This window comes from Phyllostomus discolor, chromosome 7 (assembly GCF_004126475.2).
Source record: "Phyllostomus discolor isolate MPI-MPIP mPhyDis1 chromosome 7, mPhyDis1.pri.v3, whole genome shotgun sequence".
NCBI classification, from domain to species: Eukaryota; Metazoa; Chordata; class Mammalia; order Chiroptera; family Phyllostomidae; genus Phyllostomus; species Phyllostomus discolor.
Window position 1 is genome coordinate 72,298,627 of NC_040909.2, and position 25,468 is coordinate 72,324,094.

General features: G+C 36.6%; 1 protein-coding gene across 1 annotated transcript in view; it reads right to left on the minus strand.

Moving 5' to 3' along the window:
- Nucleotides 1-25,468, minus strand: part of ATP6V1H (ATPase H+ transporting V1 subunit H) — a 128,829-nt gene that overhangs the window by 97,201 nt on the left and 6,160 nt on the right. The window contains exons 3-7 of the mRNA XM_028517875.2: nt 21,078-21,180; nt 19,902-19,991; nt 17,581-17,694; nt 14,431-14,535; nt 11,359-11,412 (exon numbers count right to left, since the gene is read on the minus strand). Coding sequence (XP_028373676.1) covers nt 11,359-11,412; nt 14,431-14,535; nt 17,581-17,694; nt 19,902-19,991; nt 21,078-21,180 — 466 coding nt within the window. The remainder of the gene's footprint in view (nt 1-11,358; nt 11,413-14,430; nt 14,536-17,580; nt 17,695-19,901; nt 19,992-21,077; nt 21,181-25,468) is intronic.

Here is a 25,468-nt window from a genome sequence, read left to right on the forward strand (position 1 = left end):
AAATTACTCTCAACAGTACAGAGGAAGGCAGCACCGGTAAATGATTGAATTATTGCCCTGAATTAAAGTAAACTGTATCTTCTCTTTCACTTACAGTGTCCTATTAATCTCATGTGTAAATTATTCAATTTTTAGTTTATTTTATTGTTTATGTAGTTACAGTTGTTCCTTCTCCCCTTCCCTACCTCCACCCAGCCCCGTCCTCTCCCCACCCCCAAGCAATCCCCATACGGTTGTCATGTCCACAGTTGTGCATAAATGTTCTTTGGTTAATCCCTTCACCAATATTTTTTAAGAAAATAATCAGCCTTCAGTCAATCCAACCAGTAACCATTTCTAGTACTACATGAAGGTAATTTGCTACTACTGAAGAAAATCATACAACCATGTAAAACCATCAAGCATTCTGGTCTGTTCTTCCATTCCCCAGAGTCACTGTCGTATGTTCACCACTATCCTCCTGTCTTACTCTCTGCCCTCTCTCTCAGCAGTATGAGAAAATATAGGGATCATTAGAAAGAGATTCACTCAGCTATCAACACCTTATTCTCCAAGTTGAACTTCAGTTGAAGCCACTGTTACCTCTCTCTAACCTAGGAGATAGGTTGACTCCTTCCTGCCTAAGACCTAATGCCCCAGCAAGGTCTGTATCACATTCCTCCCATCTAATGATTCATCAGTCAGACCCCTCTCCTATATCTTCAATCTGTGTTTGATTGGTTCCCTTCCTCAGCCTCTACATATACTCAATTATTACCCATCTTTAAACTATCCCTAAACCTTGTACCAATCTCTGCATCTTTCTTCCTCCCGATACATTTAAGTTTCTTGAAAGAATTACCACCAACTTTTTAACCTCTGTATCTCATCACCCAACTTAATATGGCAAATGCTAGGATCACCAGTGACCTTATGTTTTTTTAATTTTGTATTTCTTTTTATCATTTTTTATTTTTAATTACAGTGATATATATTATTATGTTAGTTTCAGGTATATACTCCAGTGATAGACATTATTATAAATTGGTTGTCACTGATAGTCATGGGGATGTCAAAGGACAGCATTGGAAATACACAGTCAATAATATTCTATTAACCATGTATGGTATCAGATGGGTATGAGATTTATCAGGATGATCATTTAGTAAAGTTACAAAGTATCTAATCACCAGTGACCTTAAATTGCCCATACCAACAGTACTTTCATCTAAAAACCAGACCTCTATCTCCAACTACTTACCGGAAAGCTTTCCCCATTCTCCCCTCCTTTTGAATTGACCCACCTGCTGCTGCAAGTCTTAAGTCAAATGTTAACGCCTCCATTATGAAGAAAGGCTAGTAGTATAAAAATGTTTAAGAACAAAGGCTCTAAAACCAGCCTCACTTACCCACTTAAAAGCTATGTAGCGTTAAATGAGCATCCTACCTATAAAATGGGGATAACAGGGACAAATCCCCTGGGGTGTGGAGATAATTTCATTAGCTAATGCATGGGTTTTCCATGGTACCTGTCACATAACATTTAACAATTGTTTGCTGTTGCATCTACTATTGTATTCTGATTTGTCCAGATGGAATTATCCCTTTTGCAGTGCCACACATAAATTCTATTCTTGTCTTTTGAGTGTGTGCATGCACACACAACAGTCATCCCCATTAGGCCAGAAAGCAAAAGAGGGGTCTTTTTTTAAATTTTAGCACTTAAGTACAGTCCCTGGTAAATAACAACATTTTAAAAATACTTATTTGGCCCTAGCTGATGTAGCTCAGTGGATTGAACTCAGACCCGTGAACCAAAGGGTTGCTGGTTCTATTCCAAGTAAGGGCACATGCCTGGGTTACAGGCTAGGTCCCCATTTGGGGGCATGTGAGGGGCAACCACACATTGATGTTTCTCACCCTCTCTTCTCCTTCCCTTCCCCTCTCTCTAAAAATAAATAATAAAATCCTTAAAAATAAGAAAAGAATCCTTAAAAAATAAAAATACTTGTTTGCTTAAATGAACAAATAAATATTCACTTGATCTTATGTTTTTTCTATTTTGCCACTTGGCTTTAGAAGGAAAAAAGGTAGAATCTAAAATTTTAAAATACAGGGTAGGGTTAAGTAGGTTTATAGTGTGAGTATGCAAACAGAATTTATTCTTGTATTATTATTTTTTAGTGATTATATTATTTCCACATGAACTGTAAACCTACTTTTGCCCCACCCTTGTATATTTTCTCCAAGTGAATTCCTTTTTGTTTCCTGCCTTGCAAGGTATTGTTTTTTTAAAAAAAGACAAAATACAGAAACCCCCAGATTTCATGTTATCACTTCCCTTAAACTGATTTCCATGATAACTGTGTATAAATATACTATTATCCTCCACACTGTTCAATATTAACACTAAATCTTTTCTTGCTTTATTATTTTTCTTTTTTGCTGGAATTCCTATTCTATTCACGACATTATAACATTTGAAAAGTACTCTTTGAAATAGCTGTAATTACTAATAGGAAATCATGAAATCTCACAAGACTTCAAATAAGACAATATAACAAGAATTGAAAGGTAAAGAAACAGTCTATTTTATAGGACATTAGCAGAACCACCAAGCTGATGAAGAGTATTTATGGTGATCAAATATTACACCTTCAAACACAAGTCACAAGGAACAATAAGAAAGAACATCTCTATACCTTCCCTTGAGTCTGGCCTTCACAGGTGGCCTCTCTCTGAGGCTCCCTGACTCCTATGCCCAGAACTCCCAAGAAAGATGCCTGTAAGATCATCTTAAAGATGACTATAGGACCATGAAGTACAGTTATAAACTAGAAATATGACTTGACAAGTAGCATGAAACCTTATTAACATTTGTGAACATAGTATTTATTGACCCAAATTTACATAAGATGCTTTGTACCTATTTATCATAATATATCCAATCAGTATAGAACAGCATAAAATAAAAAGTCATTCTTATCACCTTTCACTCCTAAGATACAGATTTCCGTGTAACACTACAGAAATTTCCTGTGTCATATATGTACGTTTTTAAAAAAATAAATAAATAAATAAGATTCCACTTGCCCTAGTGGGGTAGCTCAGTTAGTTAAGAGTGTCATACCAATGCACCAAGGTTGCGGGTTCAATTCCTTGTCAGGGCACATACAAAGAAGCAAATATAACCAGAGACACTGAAATTAAGAACAAAGTAATAGTAACCAGAGGGGAGATGGGAGGGGATAATGGGGGGAAAAGTGGGGAAGGTTTTCAGGAACAACTATAAAGGACACATGGATAAAACGAAGGGGGGATGGGATCAGGGGAGGGAGATGAGGATGGTTGGGGTGGGGGGAAGTGGGGGCGGAAATGCAGACAACTGTAGTTGAACAACAATAAAAAATACCCTGGGATATGATAATCCGTTTTCTTTCTAAATATAAATAAATACTTGAATTTGAAATGTTTTAAAAAAGAATGAAACAATGAATGCCCAAATAAGTAGAAAAACTGATGTGTCTGTCTCTCTCTCTCGCTTGCTCCCTCCCTTCCTCTCTCCCTCTAAAAATGAATGACAATTTTTAAAAAAACTGATTCTATTCTTTGTATACTCTCAAAGGACCTGTTCGAGCACTGCCACAAGTGTACTAAAACAATCAAAAGTGTGTAATAACTTGTCTAATGCTGTCCTCCTCAGGATACAGGCAGCCCTAGGTAGGTAGGAGTCATGCCCATATTGTTCAGTGTTATGCTTTCACACAGTCTACTGTACCTAGTACACACTCAATATTTCTTGAATGAATGAATAAAAAACAAATACAAACAGACATCCTATCTTACACTAATACCAAATGAATGGGTCCTAATAAATATGGTTTGATAATTACAAGTTTGGCCAAAAAATGTATATTGATAATAACTAATAATTATCACTCTTAGAACTATAATCAATAACAAACACTTCTGGAATTAAGTGTTCCAGACTATTTACCAAAAGATATACATAAGAATGTTTATAGCAAAATTATTCACAATAGCCAAAACTTAGAAGTAACCCAAATAATCCATCAATAGTGACTGAATATTTAATAGATTACTATGTAGCAATAAAAATAATGGTTATTAGCCTTTGCTGGCATAGCTCAGTGGATTGAGCGCAGGCTGCGAACCAAAATGTCGCAGGGTTCGATTCCCAGTCAGGGTACATGCCTAGGTTGCAGGCCATGACCCCCAGGCAACTGCACATTGATGTTTCTCTCTCTCTTTCTACCTCCCTTCCCTCTCTAAAAAATAAATAAATAAAATCTTTGAAAAAAAATAACAGTTATTAATTTAAGAGATACTACATAGCAATTAAAAGATTACTGCTAAATGCAACATGAATGATTCTTTAATTCATGGTGGGCAATGACAATACTGAGCAAGAGAACTCAAACATATAAACTTCATTCTGTATATGTTTCCACTTACATAAAATTCAAAATCATGTAAAACTCATCTACAGTAATAGATATCATAATGATAACCTTTGTGGGAGTTGAGGTGAAAGAAAATATTTAGTAGGAGTACACATGACATAAATACATTACATAAATTCATTCAGCTGAAAATTTAAAATATAAGCATTTTACTTTATGTAAATTATGACATAAAAAAAGAAACAAAGACTAAAGAAAAGAAGAGAGGGAAGGAGGAAGATGTCTGCCAATCAGAAGTTATGCCAAATTATCTTTGGCAAGTCACTTAAACCCTCCAAAACTGTTTTCTCATTAACAAAGAAAAATATTACCAACCCTGGCAATTAAGGGGAAAAAATCTGCTACTCAAATCAGTTTCTAAAAGCACAAAACAATTGCAAAGTATACTATTATATTACCTCATTCAGGAACTAAATACATGTTAGCCCAAGAATTCATCTGAAATTAACTTATTAAAAAAGATCCTCTAGAGGACTCCAGCCAAGATGAGGCATAGGTAGACCACACTATGCCTCCTCACACAACCAAAAGAAGAAAAACAATTTAAAAACAAAAACCACCAGAACTGACAGAAAACCAAACTGTAGGAAGTCTGACAACCGAGGAGTTAAAGACACATTCATCCAGACTGGTATAAGGAGCAGAGATGGGCAGTCAGGTGGAGAGACTCTCGGCAAGGCTGCAGCTGGAGGACCTAGCATGGTGGCAGCTGGCAGATAGGGTAGTCCCACATTCATGCAGATAAACTGGGAGGAACAGCTGCTGGGGAGCGAACAGACCACACAACCCAGGGTCCCAGCATGGGGAAATAAAGCCTCAAACCACCAATGAAAACACCTGTGAGGGTTAAGGCAGCAGCAGGAGAAACCCCCAGCCTTACTAGAGAGTTCGTTGGAGAGACCCACAGAGTGTTAGATGTACACAAGCCCACCCACCAGGGAATCTGCACCAGAAGGGCCCAATTTAATTGTGGGTAGTGGGGAAAGTGCCTGAAATTCAGCAGAAAGGACGCAAGTGTCATTGTTTCCTCTTGGATCCTTCCCCCACATTCAGCGTCACAACCCAGCGACATGGGTTGCCCTGTCATGGTGAAAACCTACGGTTCCACCCCTTACTATGTAACAGACGTGCTGAGAAAAAAAAAATGGCCCCAAATGAAAGAACAGATCAAAGCTCCAGAAAAAATACAACTAAGAGAAGAAGAGATCACCAACATATCAGATGCACAGTTCAAAACACTGGTAATCAAGATGCTCACAGAACTGGTTGAATTTGGTCGCAAATTAGATGAAAAAATGAAGGCTACACTAAGTGAAATAAAGAAAATGTACAGGGAACCAATAGTGAAGGGAAGGAAACTGGGACTCAAATCAACAGTGTGGACCAGAAGGAAGAAAGAAACATTCATCCAGAAAAGAATGAAGAAACAAGAATTCAAAAAAAATGAGGAGAGGCTTAGGAACCTCCAGGACAACTTTAAATGTTCCAACATCCAAATTATAGGGGTATCAGAAGGAGAAGAAGAAGAGCAACAAATTGACACCTTATTTGAACAAATAATGAAGGAGAACTTCCCAATCTGGCAAAGGAAATAGACTTCCAGGAAGTCCAGGAAGCCCAGAGAGTCCCAAAGAAGTTGGACCCAAGGAGGAACAAACAAAGGAACATCATAATTACATTACTCAAAATTAAAATTAAGGAGAGATCCTAGAAGCAGGAAGAGAAAAGGACACAATTACCTACAAGGAATTCCCATAAGACTTTCAGTTGATTTTTCAAAAGAGAACTTACAAGCAAGAAGGGGATGGAAAGAAGTATTCCAAGTCATGAAAGGCAAGGACCTACATCCAAGATTATTCTATCCGGCAAAGCTTTCATTCACAATGGAAGGGGCAGATAAAGTGCTTCCCAGATAAGGTCAAGTTAAAGGAGTTCATCATCACCAAGCTCTTATTCTATGAAATGCTAAAAGGATTTATGTAAGAAAAGAAGATAAAAACTATGAACAGTAAAATGACAGCAAACTCACAGTTATTAACAACCACACCTAAACAAAAACAAGAAAGAAACAACTAGAACAGGAACAGAACCACAAAAATGGAGATCACATAGAGGATTATGAACAGGGGAGTGGGAGGGGGAAAGAGGGGGAAAAGGTACAAGTAGCATAAATGGTAGTTAGAAAATAGACAGGGGGAGGTTAAGAATAGGATAGGAAATGTAGAAGCCAAAGAACTTATATGTATGACCCATGGACATGAACTAAAGGTGGGGTATGTGGGTGGGAGGGGGTGTGAAGGGTAGAGGGGAATAAAGGGAGGAAAATGGGACAACTGTAATAGCATAATGAATAAAATATATTTTTAAAAAATCCTCCAGTCAATCCTCATAATACCTAAATTAACACCTTAATTCACTTATGATACTTTAGTCTTAAACTTAAGTTTTATTAAAAAGGTAACTTTACCATTACTTTTCAAATTTATAAATCTCCTTCAAGCACTTCTTTCATTCTAATTTGCTTAGTCATGTAATGACTACTAGGATTTTTTATTATGAGGAAAATTAATGTGGACTTAATATGATTTACTTTATACATTACTGCTTGCTACAGCTTCTAAGAACACATGTAATGTACGATATTAGGTTATCCCATTATTATTACCGGTGCTATGCTATACTTTAATATAGCACTGAAATTCCTTACACTGAAATTACACTGAAATTCCTTACAACTTAATTTTCTTTTGTATTACCATAATATACCTCAAGGCAACCCTTCCAAAAATCTGATCAGCAAACCCAAACTGAGGTTATCTTTCCTTGTTATCTTAACATTATTCTGAGCATCTATGTTTAAAATGTATCCATTTTTTATAAAGCCATTGAACAACAAAAATCTTCTAAGAATCACTGTAGGTAAATACAGTGATTTGAAACTTGTACAAAGACATGTAATTGATAGTGAATCACTCTGAGTCCTCACAGACTAACCAGCTATAGCAGAGGACAGTTAAATGACAGGCCTGAACTTTATGAACTAGCCTATTCCTTTAGTTATCAATGAAGTAGCAAAGAACTAAATCATTAAAGTACTCCATCACTTCTGGAAGACTGAAAAGTGTTACATAGCATACTCTTAAAGTAAAAACAAAGCTAAAGCAGTAAAACTAATCTCATATTAACAAGGATATTAGAATTGTCACCAAAAAATTTAAGGAATTAGGCCAAAAGTCAAAAAAGTGTTTTTCTTCTCTCAATCTAAAATGCTGTTGTTACTATGCTAGAACATGAATGAATCTTGAAAATATTAGGCCAAGTAAAAGATGCCAGGCACAGGCATAGAACCATATATAATATGATTCATTCATATGAAATGGTCAGAAGAGGCAAATCCGGAGAGTAAAGAAGATCAGTGGTTGCCAGAGGTTGGGAGCAGGGAGCAAGAATGGGAATGACTGTCAATGTGTACAGGATTTCTTTCTGATGTATCAAAAATGCTATACAATCAGACTGTGGTATGGTTGCACACTCTGTAAATATACTAAAACCCACTGAACTGCAAACAAATGAATTTTATGGTATGTGAAATATATTTTGATAAAGCTATACAAAAAAGCCATACAAAATTGAAAACTGACTTCCTCATTCATACTTGCCACATTTCTGAGTGCTCAAGAGTCACATTTGGCTAGTGGTGACCATAACAGACAATGGAAAGATACAAACATTTCCAACATTATGGGAAGTTCTATTGGACAGAACTGTTCCAGAACATTAAAAAACAAGATAAAAATATAAAATAAGCAAAAGGAGAACCTGAAAACTTAAGTTACTTTACTATCAGTAACGCAATGTTCACCTAGCAATAACTGAAGCCGGACTAGGTCTACAACAAAAACTGCCAGAGAATATGACATAGTCAAGTGCGAAAGCTAGGAATCACCTTGTTCTCCTACACACCTGTATGAATGAATCTGGACAGAAGTTAAAGAAAACAAGCAAACAAACACAAAACTCCCAGTTTCATCTAGATCCTCCAAATTTGTGAGAGATCACAGTATTCCTCTTTCTAGCAGGGCATCAGCACAACAATCATCATCAAAGAATGTGCAGCTCCCTCAGGAGACATAAGATTGAATGAACATTCACATTCAACAGTAATTAAAGAACTGAACAGACAGCCCTAACTGATGTGGCTCAGTTGGTTAAAGCATTGTCCAGTAACCAAGGGTTGCAGGTTCTATCCCTTTGTCTGGGGGCTTACAGGAGGCAACCAATTGATGCTTCTCTCTCACATAGATGTTTCTGTTTCCCTCTCTCCCTTCCCCTCTAAAACACAACGAAAAAAGGTCCTCAGGTGAGGATTTAACAAAAGAATTGAACATACAGTTTAAGGTTAAGTACATATGATTTGATGTCATTTATTAGCTTCATATTTAGGCAAAGCCAACATAATTCATTTTAAGGCAATTCCATTTATGTAATGCCATTTAAATAAAAATGTTTGTGCACTGGCTGGTATAGCTCAGTGGATTGAGCGTGGGCCTGCAAAACAAAGGATCACTGGTTCCATTCCAAGTCTGGGGCACATGCCTGAGTTGTGGTCCAGGTCCCCAGTAGCAGGCACATAATAGGCAACCATACAATGGTGTTTCTCTCCGTCTTCTTCTCCCACCCTTCCCCTCTGTCTAAAATTAAATAAAACCTTTAAAAATGTTAAAAGAGAATTAAAAGTAAATAAAAATGTTTGTAATAACCCACTCATAACTTAGGATGTTTCCATGGTAGTTTTAAAGGTTAACACAATTAGATCATATTTATTTCTCATTTTGCAGTGTAAACCCTTTTTATTTGTTTTATACTGACATCAAGTGGCAGTATCATGTAATGCGATTTACCAAACTGCTTTTCTATGCTTTCTGAAAATCTAAAGGGATTTTAAGATATAATATCAATATTTTCACAAGTCTGAGGAGGCTAAGAGACTTAGGAATGCCTAAGATCCAATTCCAGTTCAGCTTCCTCAAAAGTTCTCAGTATGCAATTCGTTTCTTTGGGGTTTTTGCCACTCATTAGCTGAATGACCTTGGACAAGCTAGTATGCCTTTCTGCAGTCTTCAATGTTCATATCCATAAAACATGGCTTATAGTAAAACCTATATCAAAGAAGAAGTATGAGTATTCAAGGACATGTAAACATACAGTGACTAAAACAATGCCAGGCACAGTAAGAGCTCAATAAGTATTGGCTACCAATTTAGATTTCCCTATTAAAATGCAAGTATCAAAAGAAGGCTAACACCCTACTCTGAACTTACTCAAGTGGACAGCCATTTGAAACAGTAAGAATGTTCAGTAAGAGACAAAGTATATATTCAAGTTTGAAGAGCACTAAAGGTAAGAAAGTGGGAAATCAAAGGCCATCTTTTCCTTACTCACAATTACCCCTGATGCTAATTCCATTTGGGATGTATACGTACAGGTCTGCTATAAATCACTGTGACTTAATGCAGAGTCAATTCAATTAGTCAGCTTTGTTTTCCAACTAACTGGACAGAAAATAGCACAATCAGAATTTCATATCACTAGAACTTGCAATCCATTATCTAAGCCTTAATAACTTCAAAATACTTTACTCAAATTTGTTTATAAGACATGAGTCCAAAAGCACCTTTTAAAAATCTACCAGCAAGTCTAATACATGAATTAAACATTTTTTCAAAGTTTCAAACTGATGGAAATTCAAGGGAGTCATATAAAATAAAGACTCTCAATTTAAACATCTACTTATGGCTAAATATTTAGACTTCTAACCCACTACCTCCTTCCTCCACCCCAGTCCCAGACTACTCATGTAGTTCTACACCTTGTTCTGATTCCATTTCAGAAGGCTAATGGCCATTTTCTGGCCTAATACACTACTGGTCAAATCCTTTAACCTATGCCCCAAAAGAAGCCCCACTTTGGGCTTTGAAAGTGGGTTCTGCTGCCATCTATAGTCTCAGAATATATACAGGTATGTTCCATGCAAAATATGGAAGTATCAGTAACTAATATGGGCATTAAATGGGTTCTACAGAGCTTCATCTAGGTCTGTAACAGGCAGGATGTAGACACCATCCCCTAAAGATGTTTTCCAGGTCCCCCGAGATAATTTCCAACAAATGAAGCTAGATGCACCTGACCTACATTGCTAACTTTTGTCCCCTTATTTTTTTTCAACTGCTTCCAATTAGTCCAGCCCTATTGTCCAAACTTATTGCCAGTTTTTGAGCTATTCTTAGCACAATAAAGTTATATCATTCCTAAAAGGGGAAAATAACTCTAACAAAAAAAAACGAACTTGGGGAGACACGATTAATTTTAACTCTTACATTTTGGTTCTACAAATATATGGGAAGAGATTGGCCAAAAAGGGAGGGGGGATGTTTATGGCCACCGTGTAGTCCCATATAAAGCCTTGAGCAACACAGTGCAAGTAATGAATTTTAGTGGGTTATGGAACCATTTTCAACTGCTTGACACAGTGTTCACGCACCCACTAGACAGATATTAGCTTATCTATTATTAGACAATTGAAGCTTGAAGAGAGTAACTTCATTCACTCCAACTGTCTATCTGAATTCACACTCTTGCTCTGATTCTCAGGTCAGGCAAGAGCAACAGGGAAGCGCAAGTTTCATATGTACCCACTGAACACTGATTACTAAAGACCTTAATTAAATGTTTGGATATAGTGTTTACAACACCATTAAACTAACTGGAGGTGATATCAAATCCATAAATTTATAGTTGAGGGACTAGTAAACATCTTCAAAAAGTGAACTATGACCCAAAATAACTTATATTCAGGGTGTTAGGAGGCTATTGAATTAAGAATGAATGTACTTACATCACTTGAAGAGACTGTTCCTGTTTCAACAGCAACACCGCTACCACGCAGTTTCTATTACAAAATAAATAACTTATTACTTAGTTTTGTTTTTAATTTTATCCTAATTTATCAGTGTACGAAAGGGAGCTAAGCAATTTTATAATTTTTTTCCTAATCCTACTTAATGAAGTATCATTGACTAATAAAAAGAATGGGGATGATAATGAAATATTCTAAGTATCATTACACCCATCCATGTAGTATTTTAATCAATATAGTATTAAAATGGAACAATAATAAGCTGAATACTAATCTCCAGCTAAATTTCATGAGCAAAGCTGGTACAAATTTCCAGTCTCAGGTTTTCTTATCAAATTGTTTCTCAAATAGCACAACTGTCTTAAGCTGAACTATGTACACTATATATTCTGTGCCAAGTCTTTGAAATAGGTGCCTGATGATGAGAAGATACAACACAGAATTTAAAATTTGGTTATCCACAGCAATGCTAACAACTTACATTTAAAATCAAAATCTCGTATGTTCTAGAGAAATGACCAAAGAAATTTTAAGGTAGAAAGTCAAAGGCTGAATATACAGGAGAAAATGATAATAAATTTCTGGAGGGAAATTTTTATTTTGTTTTATTCAATAACTATTATCTACTGTCAGGCATGAGCCCCATGACCAAGTATAATACTCAATGTCACTGTAAGTCAAAGAACAAAATATCCAAACTTGCAACTTATCTAGACTTTTGAAAGTTTATTTCTATGAAAATTATGAAATTGTGATCCCTTTTATGAGAAAGAAAACACAACAGAAAAAAAGAGACCTTCCATAGTCCTATCAAATGACATTTAAGCAGAGTAGCAAATAAAATTTCAAATAATCCTGTTTCATTCTTTAAACAGGAAGTCTGTAGTTTAATCCTGATAAAAAGCTATGGAAGAAGTGTCTGCCCACAGCAAAAGAGATAGTGCAATCCAGAGCCTAGAAGAAGCAGTGACCAGACTCTGAGGAGCAAAGCCAGATTGGGCCTGGGAACCCTGAAGAGTCATTCTGTAAGGAGAAGGACTTGCAAAGCAGAAATGCCACACCACAAATAAACAAAGCCAAAACTCAGTGATAAAAGAATATGTTAGAAAGATACAGGGAAGGTCTTTAAGAACACTAATCTGATACCAATTCTAAACACTGTTTTAGACATTGAAATATTTGCTTCCACTAGTGACAATAGAAGTATTTCCTCCAATTGATCAACAAGGTTACATCCATAGTTATTCATTCCAAAAGTGATAAATCACCTGAGACACAATATAAATGTTATTCCTGTGAGGAAAAGTCTAAGATGAAACAACCCCAAATGTTATTTGCAATCTATAAGTATACATTCTTTCCTGACAATTTTCATTTTATGAATCTAGCCACAATAGAGCCCCATTATGACTATACCATAAAGCTAACACTAAAGCAGAATGAAGTTTGCTCAAAAGAAAAACTAAATTCAAGAGAAAAAAAAAAGGGGGTTATCTAACTATAAGCATTCTGATCCCAAATAATATACATTTAGAAATAGTAAGATACGATTTTCATGTTCTAAGTACTTTGTTTTTGAATTACCTCACAAACTCACTAAAATCTATAAATCTCTGACTCTTGTAAAAATACTTTTAAAAACTAAGCCAGAAAGATTGTTAAAATATATGCTGGCATAAAAAATGCTTAGTTTTTTCAAAGTACTCTTAAAATATCCCTATCTAAATATAAAAGCAATTAGGATACCCCCAAAAAGGCAGGCAGTAAGTCAACAAATCTAAGCAAAATGTCATGGTATCTCTCTTATGCTTCAAATGAAACTATTAATAATAACAGTCACTAAAATTTAAATGACAACTTTCCAAAAATGTATTTCAAAGAGACATTTTTGTGTAATCTAACACTTACAACATGATAGCAATTAATATTACTTCTCCTGGTCCCACTCTTCCATGTCACCCATCCCAATACCAAAATCTCATTCTTCTGCCTTTTCTTCCCCAGAATACTCCTGCCCCACCCACCTTCTTTTCACTCCTTTCCTGAAAAACATTTCCACCAAGTTTCCCCTTACCACCTAATAATGGAAGCCTAAGAGAAACACCACTGAGCCATCATAAGTATCTTGTCTTTCTCCCTGTACTAGGGAACCATGAAGACAAAAACAGAGAACTTGTCATTAAACCAGCAAGCTATTTCCTCTACAGGGAAGTAGAGCTAGAGAGGTCTGAAAGCATCAAGATAACCAATAAGCAGGCTTCACATTTAACCTGTGGCCTACATGTTCCATCCCACAATGATACAGTGAAATACTAGGGAGTCACTGTGTGAGACTATTATCTCACACTTAGCCCAAGCAGCTCCACGCTTACCCAGGAGCACCTGGAAAGTTGGTATGGACTCTTGGTCAAGACTAAAGTATGTGCATTGACCAAAGATCTATAATTTGCTATTTACAGTTTGAAACTCCCCTAGTGGCACCCAGAGCCAGTTTGTTTATTAGTGTAACTAGTTAGACAGCTCAGCCTGGTTAAGTGATTAGCAAGATCCCACGAGAAACTTCTGAAGAGCTCTCCCAAAACCAAGATTTCTCGTGCAAATATTGCTGGTCCAGAGTCCCAAGACAGATGTGGGAGCTGCGCCTGGAAATCTCTCAGCCTCAAAGTTTGCCTTCAGTCTCTCCCCTGCTGCACAATTTCTTTTCCTTTCTATAAGCCTTACATGAGTGTGCTCTTTGGAGTTGGGTGAATCCTTTCAGTTCTCCCACTTGTGTGATATTGCAGCCACCTGTAAAGAAGGTACTCCCTGCCCACTGAACAGCATAAACAGAAAATCCCAAGTGCAAAAAGAACAGAAAGGGTTGAGCTGAAGCCAGTCAAAGAAAGAAAAAGTAAAGCATACCACCATAATTAAGCAAGGTAACTACTCTTAGCAAGTTAAAAATGGCATTATTGTAATATTTCAGTTTTTTGTAATTTCCCATAATTAAATAGTTGAAGAGAATATGAATAGTATAATCCTTTCAAAGATACTAAAAGAAATGTCTTTTACCTGTGAACTCAGCTGAGTTTTTATCCAATTGAAATAGTAATTTAAGTCACTGCCTTCCATCAATTCTTTTCCCCAAGCTGCTAACTTGGCGATAATTCTTGCTGCCTAAAAAGTAAAAAATACATGTGAATACTGTATTAATTCTAAAAATCACATCATATGCCTTAAAACCCAGGCCTCATAATCCTTTTTGCTGCATTTTTTAACACTCAGCTCCTCCAAAATTAGTTTATACTTCATTTTTTAAATATGTTTTTAAATATAGTCAAAATATATTTTCAAATATTTCCAACTTTCCAATAAACTGAACCAAAATTAGTTGTTTAAATTAAGAATTTCATGGCATTTTCTGTATTATTTTGAGTTTCAAAAGTAAAATTGGGATTCATTTGACCAGCAAAAATCAAAAGAACCCAAAAGTCTTTCCTGCAGCAAACTTCACCAAATTACTTGCCAGAGTCCTGAGCAATCTCATTAACAAATTGTCAGCCAGTACTCTGCTCATTCCAAGCCACTTGTGAATTTTCATTCCTGAAATTTCTTATGTTGGTACAAAATATATCCTGGTGTTAAACAGCCACCTCTCTTGGTGTATAAAAATATACCTTTCTCTCCTCATTCAAAGATTTCTCATTTTTCAAGTTATACAACTAATCATGAGTTTTTATTAAATAGGTATTATAAATATATCAAATCATCTTGTATACTTTAAATATCTTACAATTTTGTCAAGTATACCTGAACAATAATTATACAATAAATCTGAATATATATACACATATATACACACAAAATAGGTTGTACCAAATACTATTTCTCCACATACAAACCCAATTTTATATTTTTTGAAGATTTTATTTAATTTTTTATTTTAAAGATTTTTATTTACATAAAGATTTATAAGTTTATAAATTTAATAAAATAAATTAATAAATTCAATAAATAATTTAATAAATTAAAGATTTTATTTATTCATTTTAGACAGAGGGGAAGAGAGGGAGAAAACCACCAATGTGTGGTTGCCTCTCCCGTGCCCCTACTGAGAACATGACCTGACCTGCAACCTAGGCATGCACCCTGACTAGGAATCAAACCAGTGACCCTTTGGTTCACAGGCCAGTGCTCAATCCACTGAGCCACACAGGAGGCAGCCAGGGCCTAATTTTATATTCTTTCAGTACTTTCTGAAAGCAAGTCAGTATTTCAAAACTCCAATAATACAGCAATAATTAATCCTAGTAGAAAATGGAAGGCTGTTATCTAACCCCTAAATAATTCCTGTGTTGATGGACTGATATTTGCTCTTATACTTAGATACAGCTGAGCCAGGTGACAGAGGCACATTTCCAAGGCTAGTATGTCATGCATTCAAGTGTCATGACATATCTGGAATTCTATACCATGGAGGGCTAACAGTAGCACTTCAACTAACTAAGTTGACATATCAACATTTCCATGTGCATAGCTAAGTGAATTTACAGATACATTATCTACTTGAAACTGACCTAACTTCTACAAAATAGGTAAGTGACTTGAAAAGGTTCCTGTAAGGAAACCAAGATTGAAAATATTATCAGCCATGTAAGCACAGTCAAAATGAAAAGACAAAAAGGAATAAGAGATCTGGTATTTCTACTCCTAACATAAAGCTCCTTCATTAGCATATGATAAACCAATGATAATGTGACCCTCAAAATTTAAAAGATTAGCTAAAAGTAGATGAAATCATAATGAAATTAAAACATGGATTTGACTGCACAATTAGTAATGATGAACTTTACCCTAAATTTACATTTGGTCTTTAATATATTTGTCCATTTTATTATAAAACCATCAAAATTAGGAAGATATTTAAACCAGGTATCCAGACAGTGAAAACAAGTCTCCACAATTTGAAAGAAAAAAGTATATTATTGGTTTCTTTTAAACATTCCTTAAAATGTAGTTTATTTCATGAGTCCTCCTTTTTAATTTCTCTTTACAAATGTTTTATAACATATACAAGAATACACTAGTACACAAATGAATATGGATATAAAAGGGGGAAGAGAGAGAAAGAACATGCATACTCAAAATTGTTTCACTGACGATAATTTTTTATTTGAAAAACTTAGAGGCATCTACTGAAATGAACAACCTCAGGAGTTCCCCCCACCCCACAGCTCACTCCATATGTTGGGAACAGAAAAGGCTTGGTCAAAGATTTATTCTCTCACCCCTCCTCTCATACCTTCTCCATATACTCCTTAAAAGATCCATCAACCCTGGCCAGGTGGCTCAGTTGGTTGGTGCATTATCCTGTACACCAAAAAGTTATCGGTTCGATTCCTGGTCAAGACACATACTTAGATTGCAGGTTTGATCCCAGGTTGGGGTGTGTATGGGAGGCAACCAATGGATGTTTCTTTCTTCCTCTGTCTATTTCTCTCTCTCCCCCCACCCCCTGCCTCCTTCCTCCCTCTCTAAAATTAATAAACATCCTCAGGTGAGGATATAAAAAAAAAGATTCTTCAGTGTGAAGGCTTCCAAAGATAGCTTTTCAGGCTAAGTTTAAAACAGGGCCCTGGCTGGGGTAGCTCAGATTGAGCACCAGCCTGTGAACCAAAGGGTCGCTGGTTCAATTCCCAGTCAGGGCACATGCCTGGGTTGTGGGCCAGGTCCCCACTGAGGAAGAGGCAACCACACATTGATGTTTCTCTCCCTCTCTTTCTCCTTCCCTTCCCCCCTCTCTAAAAAAATAAATGAAATCTTTAAAATAAATGAATAAATAAAATGGTAGTATATTTAAGATATTAAAAAGCAATTGATTAATTGAAATAAAAATTAAACATACTAGCTGCTTCAAAGCAAAATTTCTAAAGTAAAATTCTGTTAACCCTGTCATAGATATCCAGAGCTATTTGCACAAGTGAATTACAAGGCTTTTATGCTAATGACTCACAATTATACGCTACAAAATTTTAACTGTATCAGGGCAACCCTATCTCTTCTGTCTTCCCCAAGTCCTCACATTATTAACCACAAAAAACACTGCTTTGAAAAGCTAATACCATAGCAGTTACTATCCTGGGAACTGGGAGGTCACCATGTCATAAATGGCCCAGGTATGTTTGTTCCCTAAATCAAACATTTGATCAATTCAAAACTTACCATGTGAACAGTAAAGAGATCCTGGCGATTTAACATTGGCAGAAAATAGGACCAGGCAGTGTTCTTACTCCGTTTAGCATAGTCAAAGAAAATACTAACACGCTGATGATTTTCCTAAAAAAGAAAAGGAATGATATCACTAATCCAAATGTATTTTCCTAAAGAATGTAACAATTACACACAGCTTCTCAACCCTTCAGTTTATGCCCCATCAATCTATGTGTTTTCTTTTTCCAGCGTGTATGAGATTTTCCTCCCTGTTGTTAAGGGGCAGGAGGATGGAATGTGGGTGGGGATACTTTAAAAATAAAATAACCTTTAATTATTATGATTAGTTTAATTCAAGTGAGCCAACATAACAGATCCCAGCCCTGTGAGGTATAGCACTTTAAGTTCATTTCTTCTCAGCCCACACCTCTGACCTACCCTTCTCCATGTGGTTCTCAACACCAAAAAGTACTTCCACACAAACAAAACAGGAAAAGGGCAGAAAGATCACAAAGCTCTAGATGGAAGGATCAGCAGGAAGAACCTCAAGCTGTGTACAAGCAGTCAAGGGAAATAGGGAATTAGGGATATCTCTAATGTTCCAAGTTATTCTTAGCATATTATGACAGAAAAATCAGGGCAGATAAGAAGAGCAAAAAACAGTGTATCACTCTAGCAGGTGGATTTAGAAAACAAGAACAATTACTTCTTAATTCAAATAATGGAAACTCTACCTCTCATCTAAATTTCCTCCACATATTATTGGCTGAAAACTACTTTCTGGTTACAGGTTTGATCAGGGAACATGCCTGGTAAGGACATGTAGAGGAGGCTACCCATCAATGTTTCTCTCTCTCCCCGTTCCTCTCACTCTAAAATCAATCAAAACTTATCTTCAGGTGAGGAACGAATGAATAAATGAGTAAAATAAATAAATACCCTGAACATAATATGCTGACTACATACCCGCAGTTTAAAAATTCTGCACACACTGAACTCTAGGTAAAAGGCTTCACATTTAGGTAAGTCAAAAAACTTCTTTGTATTATAGGGTAGAATAAATGAGTTAATAGATGAAGAATAAGAGGATCTCACAATCTCACTGTGTCAGAAGGGATTACAAGTATGCAAAGAAGCTAGAATAAAGTCTGCAGTACTGAGCTGAAATGAAATTGGGGGGAGTATGAACTCATGGTTTTTAATTTACAGATGTGTGTATATGTATAAAATTAAGAATATTTGTGTGTGTGCATTTTTGTGTGTGTTATGTGTATATGACATAAATAAAACCACAGTCTGCATACCAACTCAGAGCCTCCTGTTCTAGGTGTAGTCCTAGGTGTAGTCGGGATAGTCAAGGTGAATGGCAATATCCTCCATTTTTTAACTTTACTTTTTTAAAGGAAAAAGTGCTAAGAGGGACAAGGTCATTCTCAGACAGGCCTGCATCACCTGCTGGATATCAATCCTTACTTACATTATAAAATCACTACATTCCTGTGATGACATGATGGCCCCTAGGTAGCCAGCACTATTCTTCCTAACCTTTGTATCATCAATCATAGTACAGTGCTTGGCACATAATAAGCCAGCAATAAATATTTTTCCTTGTAAACTAACAGAATGACCTCAAAGCAGTCAGACTGACACTCTTCTTCAATCTCCTAAGACATATAGACAGGCATTGGATTTAGCAGCCAGACAGCCTATTTCAAAAAGACCTACTCTATTTACCAACAATTTAAAACTAGATTATATATACTCTGCTATAAAATAAAAAACTGTGAATAAAGGAGGCCCCTCTGTGTTCAGGGACACTAGGCAATAAGTAGAAACTCTACACAACTAGAAAAGTCTCAGACAATTAGAAAAACATTCTCCAAAGAAACAATGCTTTTGATGGCAAGCATCTTGCCTACGTTCAGCACTGAAGACCCTGTGCCTCACGTTGGCCTGGATCATAGAGACAAAGAAATATGCTAAATGACTGAAAGTGAAGGAGCCGTATCATCTGTAAGTACACAGAGCATCAGGAAAGCCTCAAGCAAGTCCCCAAACATTGCTGATCTTCACAAAGAACTCTGAGATGTTGTGGGAAAGAAAAATACCTTTGGATTATTACAGTATACTGAAAAACAACAAAAGCAGCCAGTATGTGGGCATTCCCATCTTTACCACTATTAGCAAATTACATCCCATGTAATGAAGAAAAATATATTAATATACTCTAGAAGAGAACCAGTGCTATAAGTGAAACCTTACAAAAATGTTGTTACTGAGCAGTACACAAAAACATGAAGTCACCAAATGTATTAAGTAAAAAATATACCTACCTGCAACATATCATCAACCATAGTTAGTATGTACTGAACTGTCTGTTCTTTGGAGATATGAGTCATCAGATTTATAAATGTTTTAGCACACTAGAAAAAAATGAAATCAATGTTAATTATTGTTTTCAACTACAAACACAATATATTAATGGAATTTCAGTTTAACACAGGGATGGGCAAAAGTAGGTTTACAGTTGTTCATTTGGTCAATGATACAATAATTAATAAATAATAATACAAGAATAAATTGTGCTTCACATACTCACAACTGTAAAGCTAATTCTGCCCACCCTTGTATTTTGCTTGCCTAAATTAGGCTACAAATGCTATTCACTAAGAGATTTCATTACAAAACAATGTAGCTGTTATGAATACTGTGATGAAGCATGTGAGGAACCTGCTATGTCTTGCATCAGATTTTTGCTCATTTCTAGTGATAAATTTCAAAATGTTTACTATTTTTAAGTAAACAGGCCTAGCAACTAATAACTCTTAATTACCCACGATAACATAAAGATTAAATTATGTAGACAAATATTATTATTGGTCTTGATTTGGAGGAAGGGGATATTTACTAGGGAGCAGAACAGAAGCAGAACAACAAGGGCAGTGGGAATTGGAATCAGAAGGCTTTGACCTATCGCCATTCTTCAAGTTATCAACTATGTAACAGTCTCTCTGGAATTCAACAAAAACTGGCACCAACAATACATTTTCTTCCCAAATTTCCCAGGACTTGGAATGACAAATTGTTGTGAGAATCAGACTAAGTTGTATATGAGCTCCTTCAGCCAATCAGGGTCCCATATAAGAAAATCTGATAGATAGTGAAACTGCTTATTATTCTAGTAAGAATACAAAGTAAAAATTTTTTCCACAAAAAAGTTCAGCACCTTTAAAAGTGTTGATATATATTTTGAAACAGTCATTTCCCTTCTAGGACTCTCTTCTAAGATTTTCAGAAATGCAGAAAAGGATAAAAGAATAAACATAACATTTTTTCCAAAATTAGCAAGGAAAACTGGAAATCACTCAAAAACTTTTTTAATACAAATGAGTTTGTAGTTAAATTTCAATGCACACCCACAGTGGAATATCATACAGTAATTAGAAAACATTTCTAGAGTTTTTAATGATATGGGGAAGTGTTCATAATACAATATTTTCATCAAGCACCTGACTGCCTTCAGTTTGAAGCATCTCTTGCTTCTCCTCAGGACTTCTTTTCATTTCAAACCTTTGAATGAATTCACAATCTTCAGCAGAAATCATCTGTCCCCTAGAAATTAAGAAAAAGTTGTTTTTGTTCAGTAAGAGTTGAATAACCCCTGTAAGCAAGTGATGCAGAAATTTCAGTCATTCTCCTCTCTCCTTAGTAAACCATGAGGTTTGATTCATGAGCCCTGCCATCAAACAGACCTCAGTTCAATGCCCAGCTCCACCACTTACACATCATGTGACCTCTCTGGACCTGAGTTAATTCATCTGCAAAATAGCAACAATAGCCACATTGTTTTTAAGAGGATGAACTGAGGATGAAATTACACAATTCAGATGAGGTGGTAGGCATAGTGCCTGGCCCATAGTATGCATGCAATAACATGGCACCTCTTAGCACTATCCAAAGCCCCACCTTTATTTCCCTCCCAAGCTAAGCAATTCACTTGGCCTTCTAATTTATCAAGACTGAAGATACTTTACATGAACTTCTACAATCATTTTCTCCAGTATACTCTTTTCTTCCAGACTCAGGAAAATGTGACCTTCCTCCTCTCGGAAAAAAAAAAATAACTTCTCCATCCTGATCCCTATCCTCCCAGCAATCACCCCACACTATCCTGTTTCCTCCTACTTCCAGTGGTCCCTTCTTCAATGGCTCTTTCCTCTTCAAGGCTCCTCTGCAGAGTTCAATCTTTGGAATCTCACTTTTCTTTCCCAAACTGTTTCCTTTGGTGAAATTCAAATCAACAGAGTCCTATCTTCTCTCTCTCCCACACCATCTCTAATTCTATCTCTACCATTGTCACAAAGTCAACATCAATACAACTGAACCTGGCACCTTCCAATCCAATCCAGCTTGACCTCCCAACTGCTCCACACATCAAGGACTCAAATTTGTCACAGCAAACCCACTACCTGGTGCTTCCATGTGAAAAGACATATCAGCAGAACAGCCTTGCTAGTCTTAGTGATACTGGGCACTGAGGATGCATGTCAATTCAGAATACATGTCAATTCTTTCAGACTATTAGTGTGGTAGGAAAATATAGAATTTGAGTCAATCTGGGGAAGTGTTCCAATCCAGTTGTGAAATTTTGGCAGGTCACTACCTCTCTGATCACTATTTTCCACACCAGTGAAAAGGCAATTACAATACTGCCTGCCCTACTCCATTGAGTGGTTATGAGAACAAACAAGGAAAAACACTTGGTGTGTATAAGCATGGAATAAAAACACATTTAGTATTTTAAAACTTTCTGTAGTATGCTTTGTCATTCAAACAGCATCAATGTATTGTTTTTACTCAGTAGTTTAAAAAGCTGCCCCCAGAGTAAATTGAGGGATTAGTGTTGAACAAAACCCAACCAGGGAGACACAGAATTTGAAGCAGGTTTCCCAAAATGAGTAATTATAGAAGTGTGGTCCTTTTTCAGAGCTGCCTTGGGTTAGGTTCCTAGTGGCAGCAGGCCTTGAGATGAGGACTAGTGTGCAGGTTATCTATGAGGAGAGCACTCCCAGGAGGGCCAGGGATGCAGTGTGGGACATGGTACACTGAAACAAAAAGCAGTCAGAGTTCTGGCAAAATCCTAAAGGAAAGTTTCCCTAAGTGCACAGGAGAATTTGAGAAGGCGAGCTGTCCCCTTCCCAAAAGAAGAGAGCTGAATTTTCACACTTCCTGTCACCCCTACCCACAACCACACCCCTCCTCCAAAGAAGATCCTGACTTTTTGTGTTCAAAGTCTCAGTATTTTACTTTATCCCTTCTGGGTTCTGTAAACACTATTACTACATAATGAATTATTTTCTATACTTTTAATTTGCCTCCGGACTTCATCAGTTCCATTTTTAAGCACTGTTTAACTTTGTTTTCATATATGTTCCTTTATTTAACATGACTTTTTAAAAAACTGTTCTCATGCATTGATTTTTCCAACAATCCCTTCCTACCAACCCAAAGGAGAATTTTCAGTCTTTGTCTTTCTAGAACCCTGAGGCCGGAGACGATGTGGCCACACCTAACACTCACTTGCTTTACTTCTGGATTCTTCTCCTCCTCCTCAGGCCACTTCTCCTCAGTCCTCTTCACCTACTCCTCATCTCCTTCCTGTGTTCACACTCTGTGGGGCTCTGTGGGAAGCTCTCTTCATTTTTCACTCCATGGATTCTCCTCAAGTGCTCCCCTCTACTCTCTGCACTGCTAACTCACAGTCTGAGCTCCACGTCAACCTCCCACAGTCCTCCTCCACATGTGTGTATTGAACCTTTCCTCCCACAGGTAACAGAAGCATTCCAGACCTTACAGGGGCAGAAATGAGGTCATTAACATACATATATCCTTATACCCACTCCAACCCAAGCCTAACTAATGGGAAAATGGAAGCAAAAAAGATATACTTTGTCCTGTTGCCATTGTGGCTAAGCATGTCATATACCACTAAAGACAAAATGCATTCTGCACCCTGGAACAGACAAAGATAATGGGGTCATCCTGTCTGGTTCTAGTCCCAAAATAAATGATGTGTCCCCCACAAAACTGAACTCCCTAGTTTAAATGATTTTACACCCAAGTTTTGTTGTACTAATGTATAAAAGCACATCAAAACCTTTGTAAATAGGGTAAATATGTGAAAAACATGCAGTTTTTCTACCATTAAGTAAGTGTATATTACACTTGGTACTCTCACAATTTTTCCACTTTCTTTCCCATTTAAGTAATTCTTTGTATTTGGTAAGACATTCCTTCTGAAGTCAGAGCTCATTGCATTTGTTGCAAGAAACCTTTTTTTCCTTGTTTCAAATCTTTTCCCTTGAATGTTAACAGGCTAAGTAAGGGCTCTGGTCTCTTCTCTAGCAACCCAAGCCCAATCAGGTACCAGTTCTAACAATTCTTCTACCTAATATCATTTTTCTCAACTTCCCTGCCTCTAGAGTAGTCCTCCAAAGCATTTCCCTACTTCTAATCCAACCTTCCTCCACACCTCTCTTACCTACCACCAGAAAACTTTCTCAAGCACACATCTGATCATATCACTCCTTTCATATCAGTCAGACTGTGAATTTGAATGGCAACTCTACCTAGCACTTAGGCAGAGGTATTCAATAAAAATTATTTTAATCACTTGACTAAGTAAAACCCATATGAGCATGTACATGTTACTTATCCTACCTGAAAAGCGTTCTCCGCATCTCTAAGAAAAAAACTTATGTCACAATATTGCAATAAAAATTATGTGAAATACTATGTTACTTACCAAGTATGTTACTTCCTTTTCCAAACACTAATCTCCACCACTTTCCAACAAATACTCTGTTCATTCATGATTTAATCAGCCAATATTAATTGAGAGCCTACTTTGTGCCCAACACATTTAAGAACAGGCAACATAGTTATGAATTAGGCATCCTTCTTTGAGTTTACATTCCAGTGAGGAAAACAGAAAATATACAAAGACAGAAATAAATACTTTTTAAAATACACACACACACACACACACACACACTACCATAATGCCAGGATTGTAAATTCTTTGAAAAAAAAAATCTAAGGCTGGGTAAGGAGTTAGATAGCTATATATTTTAGCTGAACTTCAGAGAAAGCCTTGTGGAAGTCATCTGCACAGAAACCTGAATGAAGTGACTTAATAAGTCAAGTTATCTGAGGGAAGACAGAAATGGAAGTCCAAAGACCTTGGGGCAGCAATAAGCTTGCTACATGAAAAAGAGCAAGAACATCAGAGTAGCTAGAGGACTGTAAGCAGTGTTGCATAATCTCTTTGATTAATATTTTTTTAAAATGACTCTCACCTCACAGCTATGTAAAGAATTGCTGCTATGGGGGAACAGTTAAAGCAGAGCTGCCAGGTGAGAGTCTCTAACTCTAACAAGAGAGCACATGAGATGAGATAACTGCCTGCACTAGGGCAGTAGCCATGGTGGAACTGGAGAAAAGTGGTCAGATCTAGGACACGTATCGGACGTACTAATAAATGAATTTGTTAACATATGGGATATAGATTGTGAGGGAAAGATAAGAGTCAGGATGACTCCTAAGTTTTTGGCCTATGAAAACAGTGAAGGCACCACAAACTGGCCTACAGCAGCGTGCAGGTACCACACTACCTAAAGCTCTCTCTCCAGCACTGCATGTTCTTCTAAGTCTCAGCATCCTGCCTGGAGTTTCCTTCACAGCAGCCCCCAGAATCTCTGCTCAGAGAACTCCTACAATTATCTTTATGTGTACTGCAAAGACATCACACCAATGCCCCCAGGTAATTATGTGCTCACTCCTTCTGTTGTCTGAGAAAACTTTATCTCCATTTAATGCTTTCCATAAGTATTAATTTTTT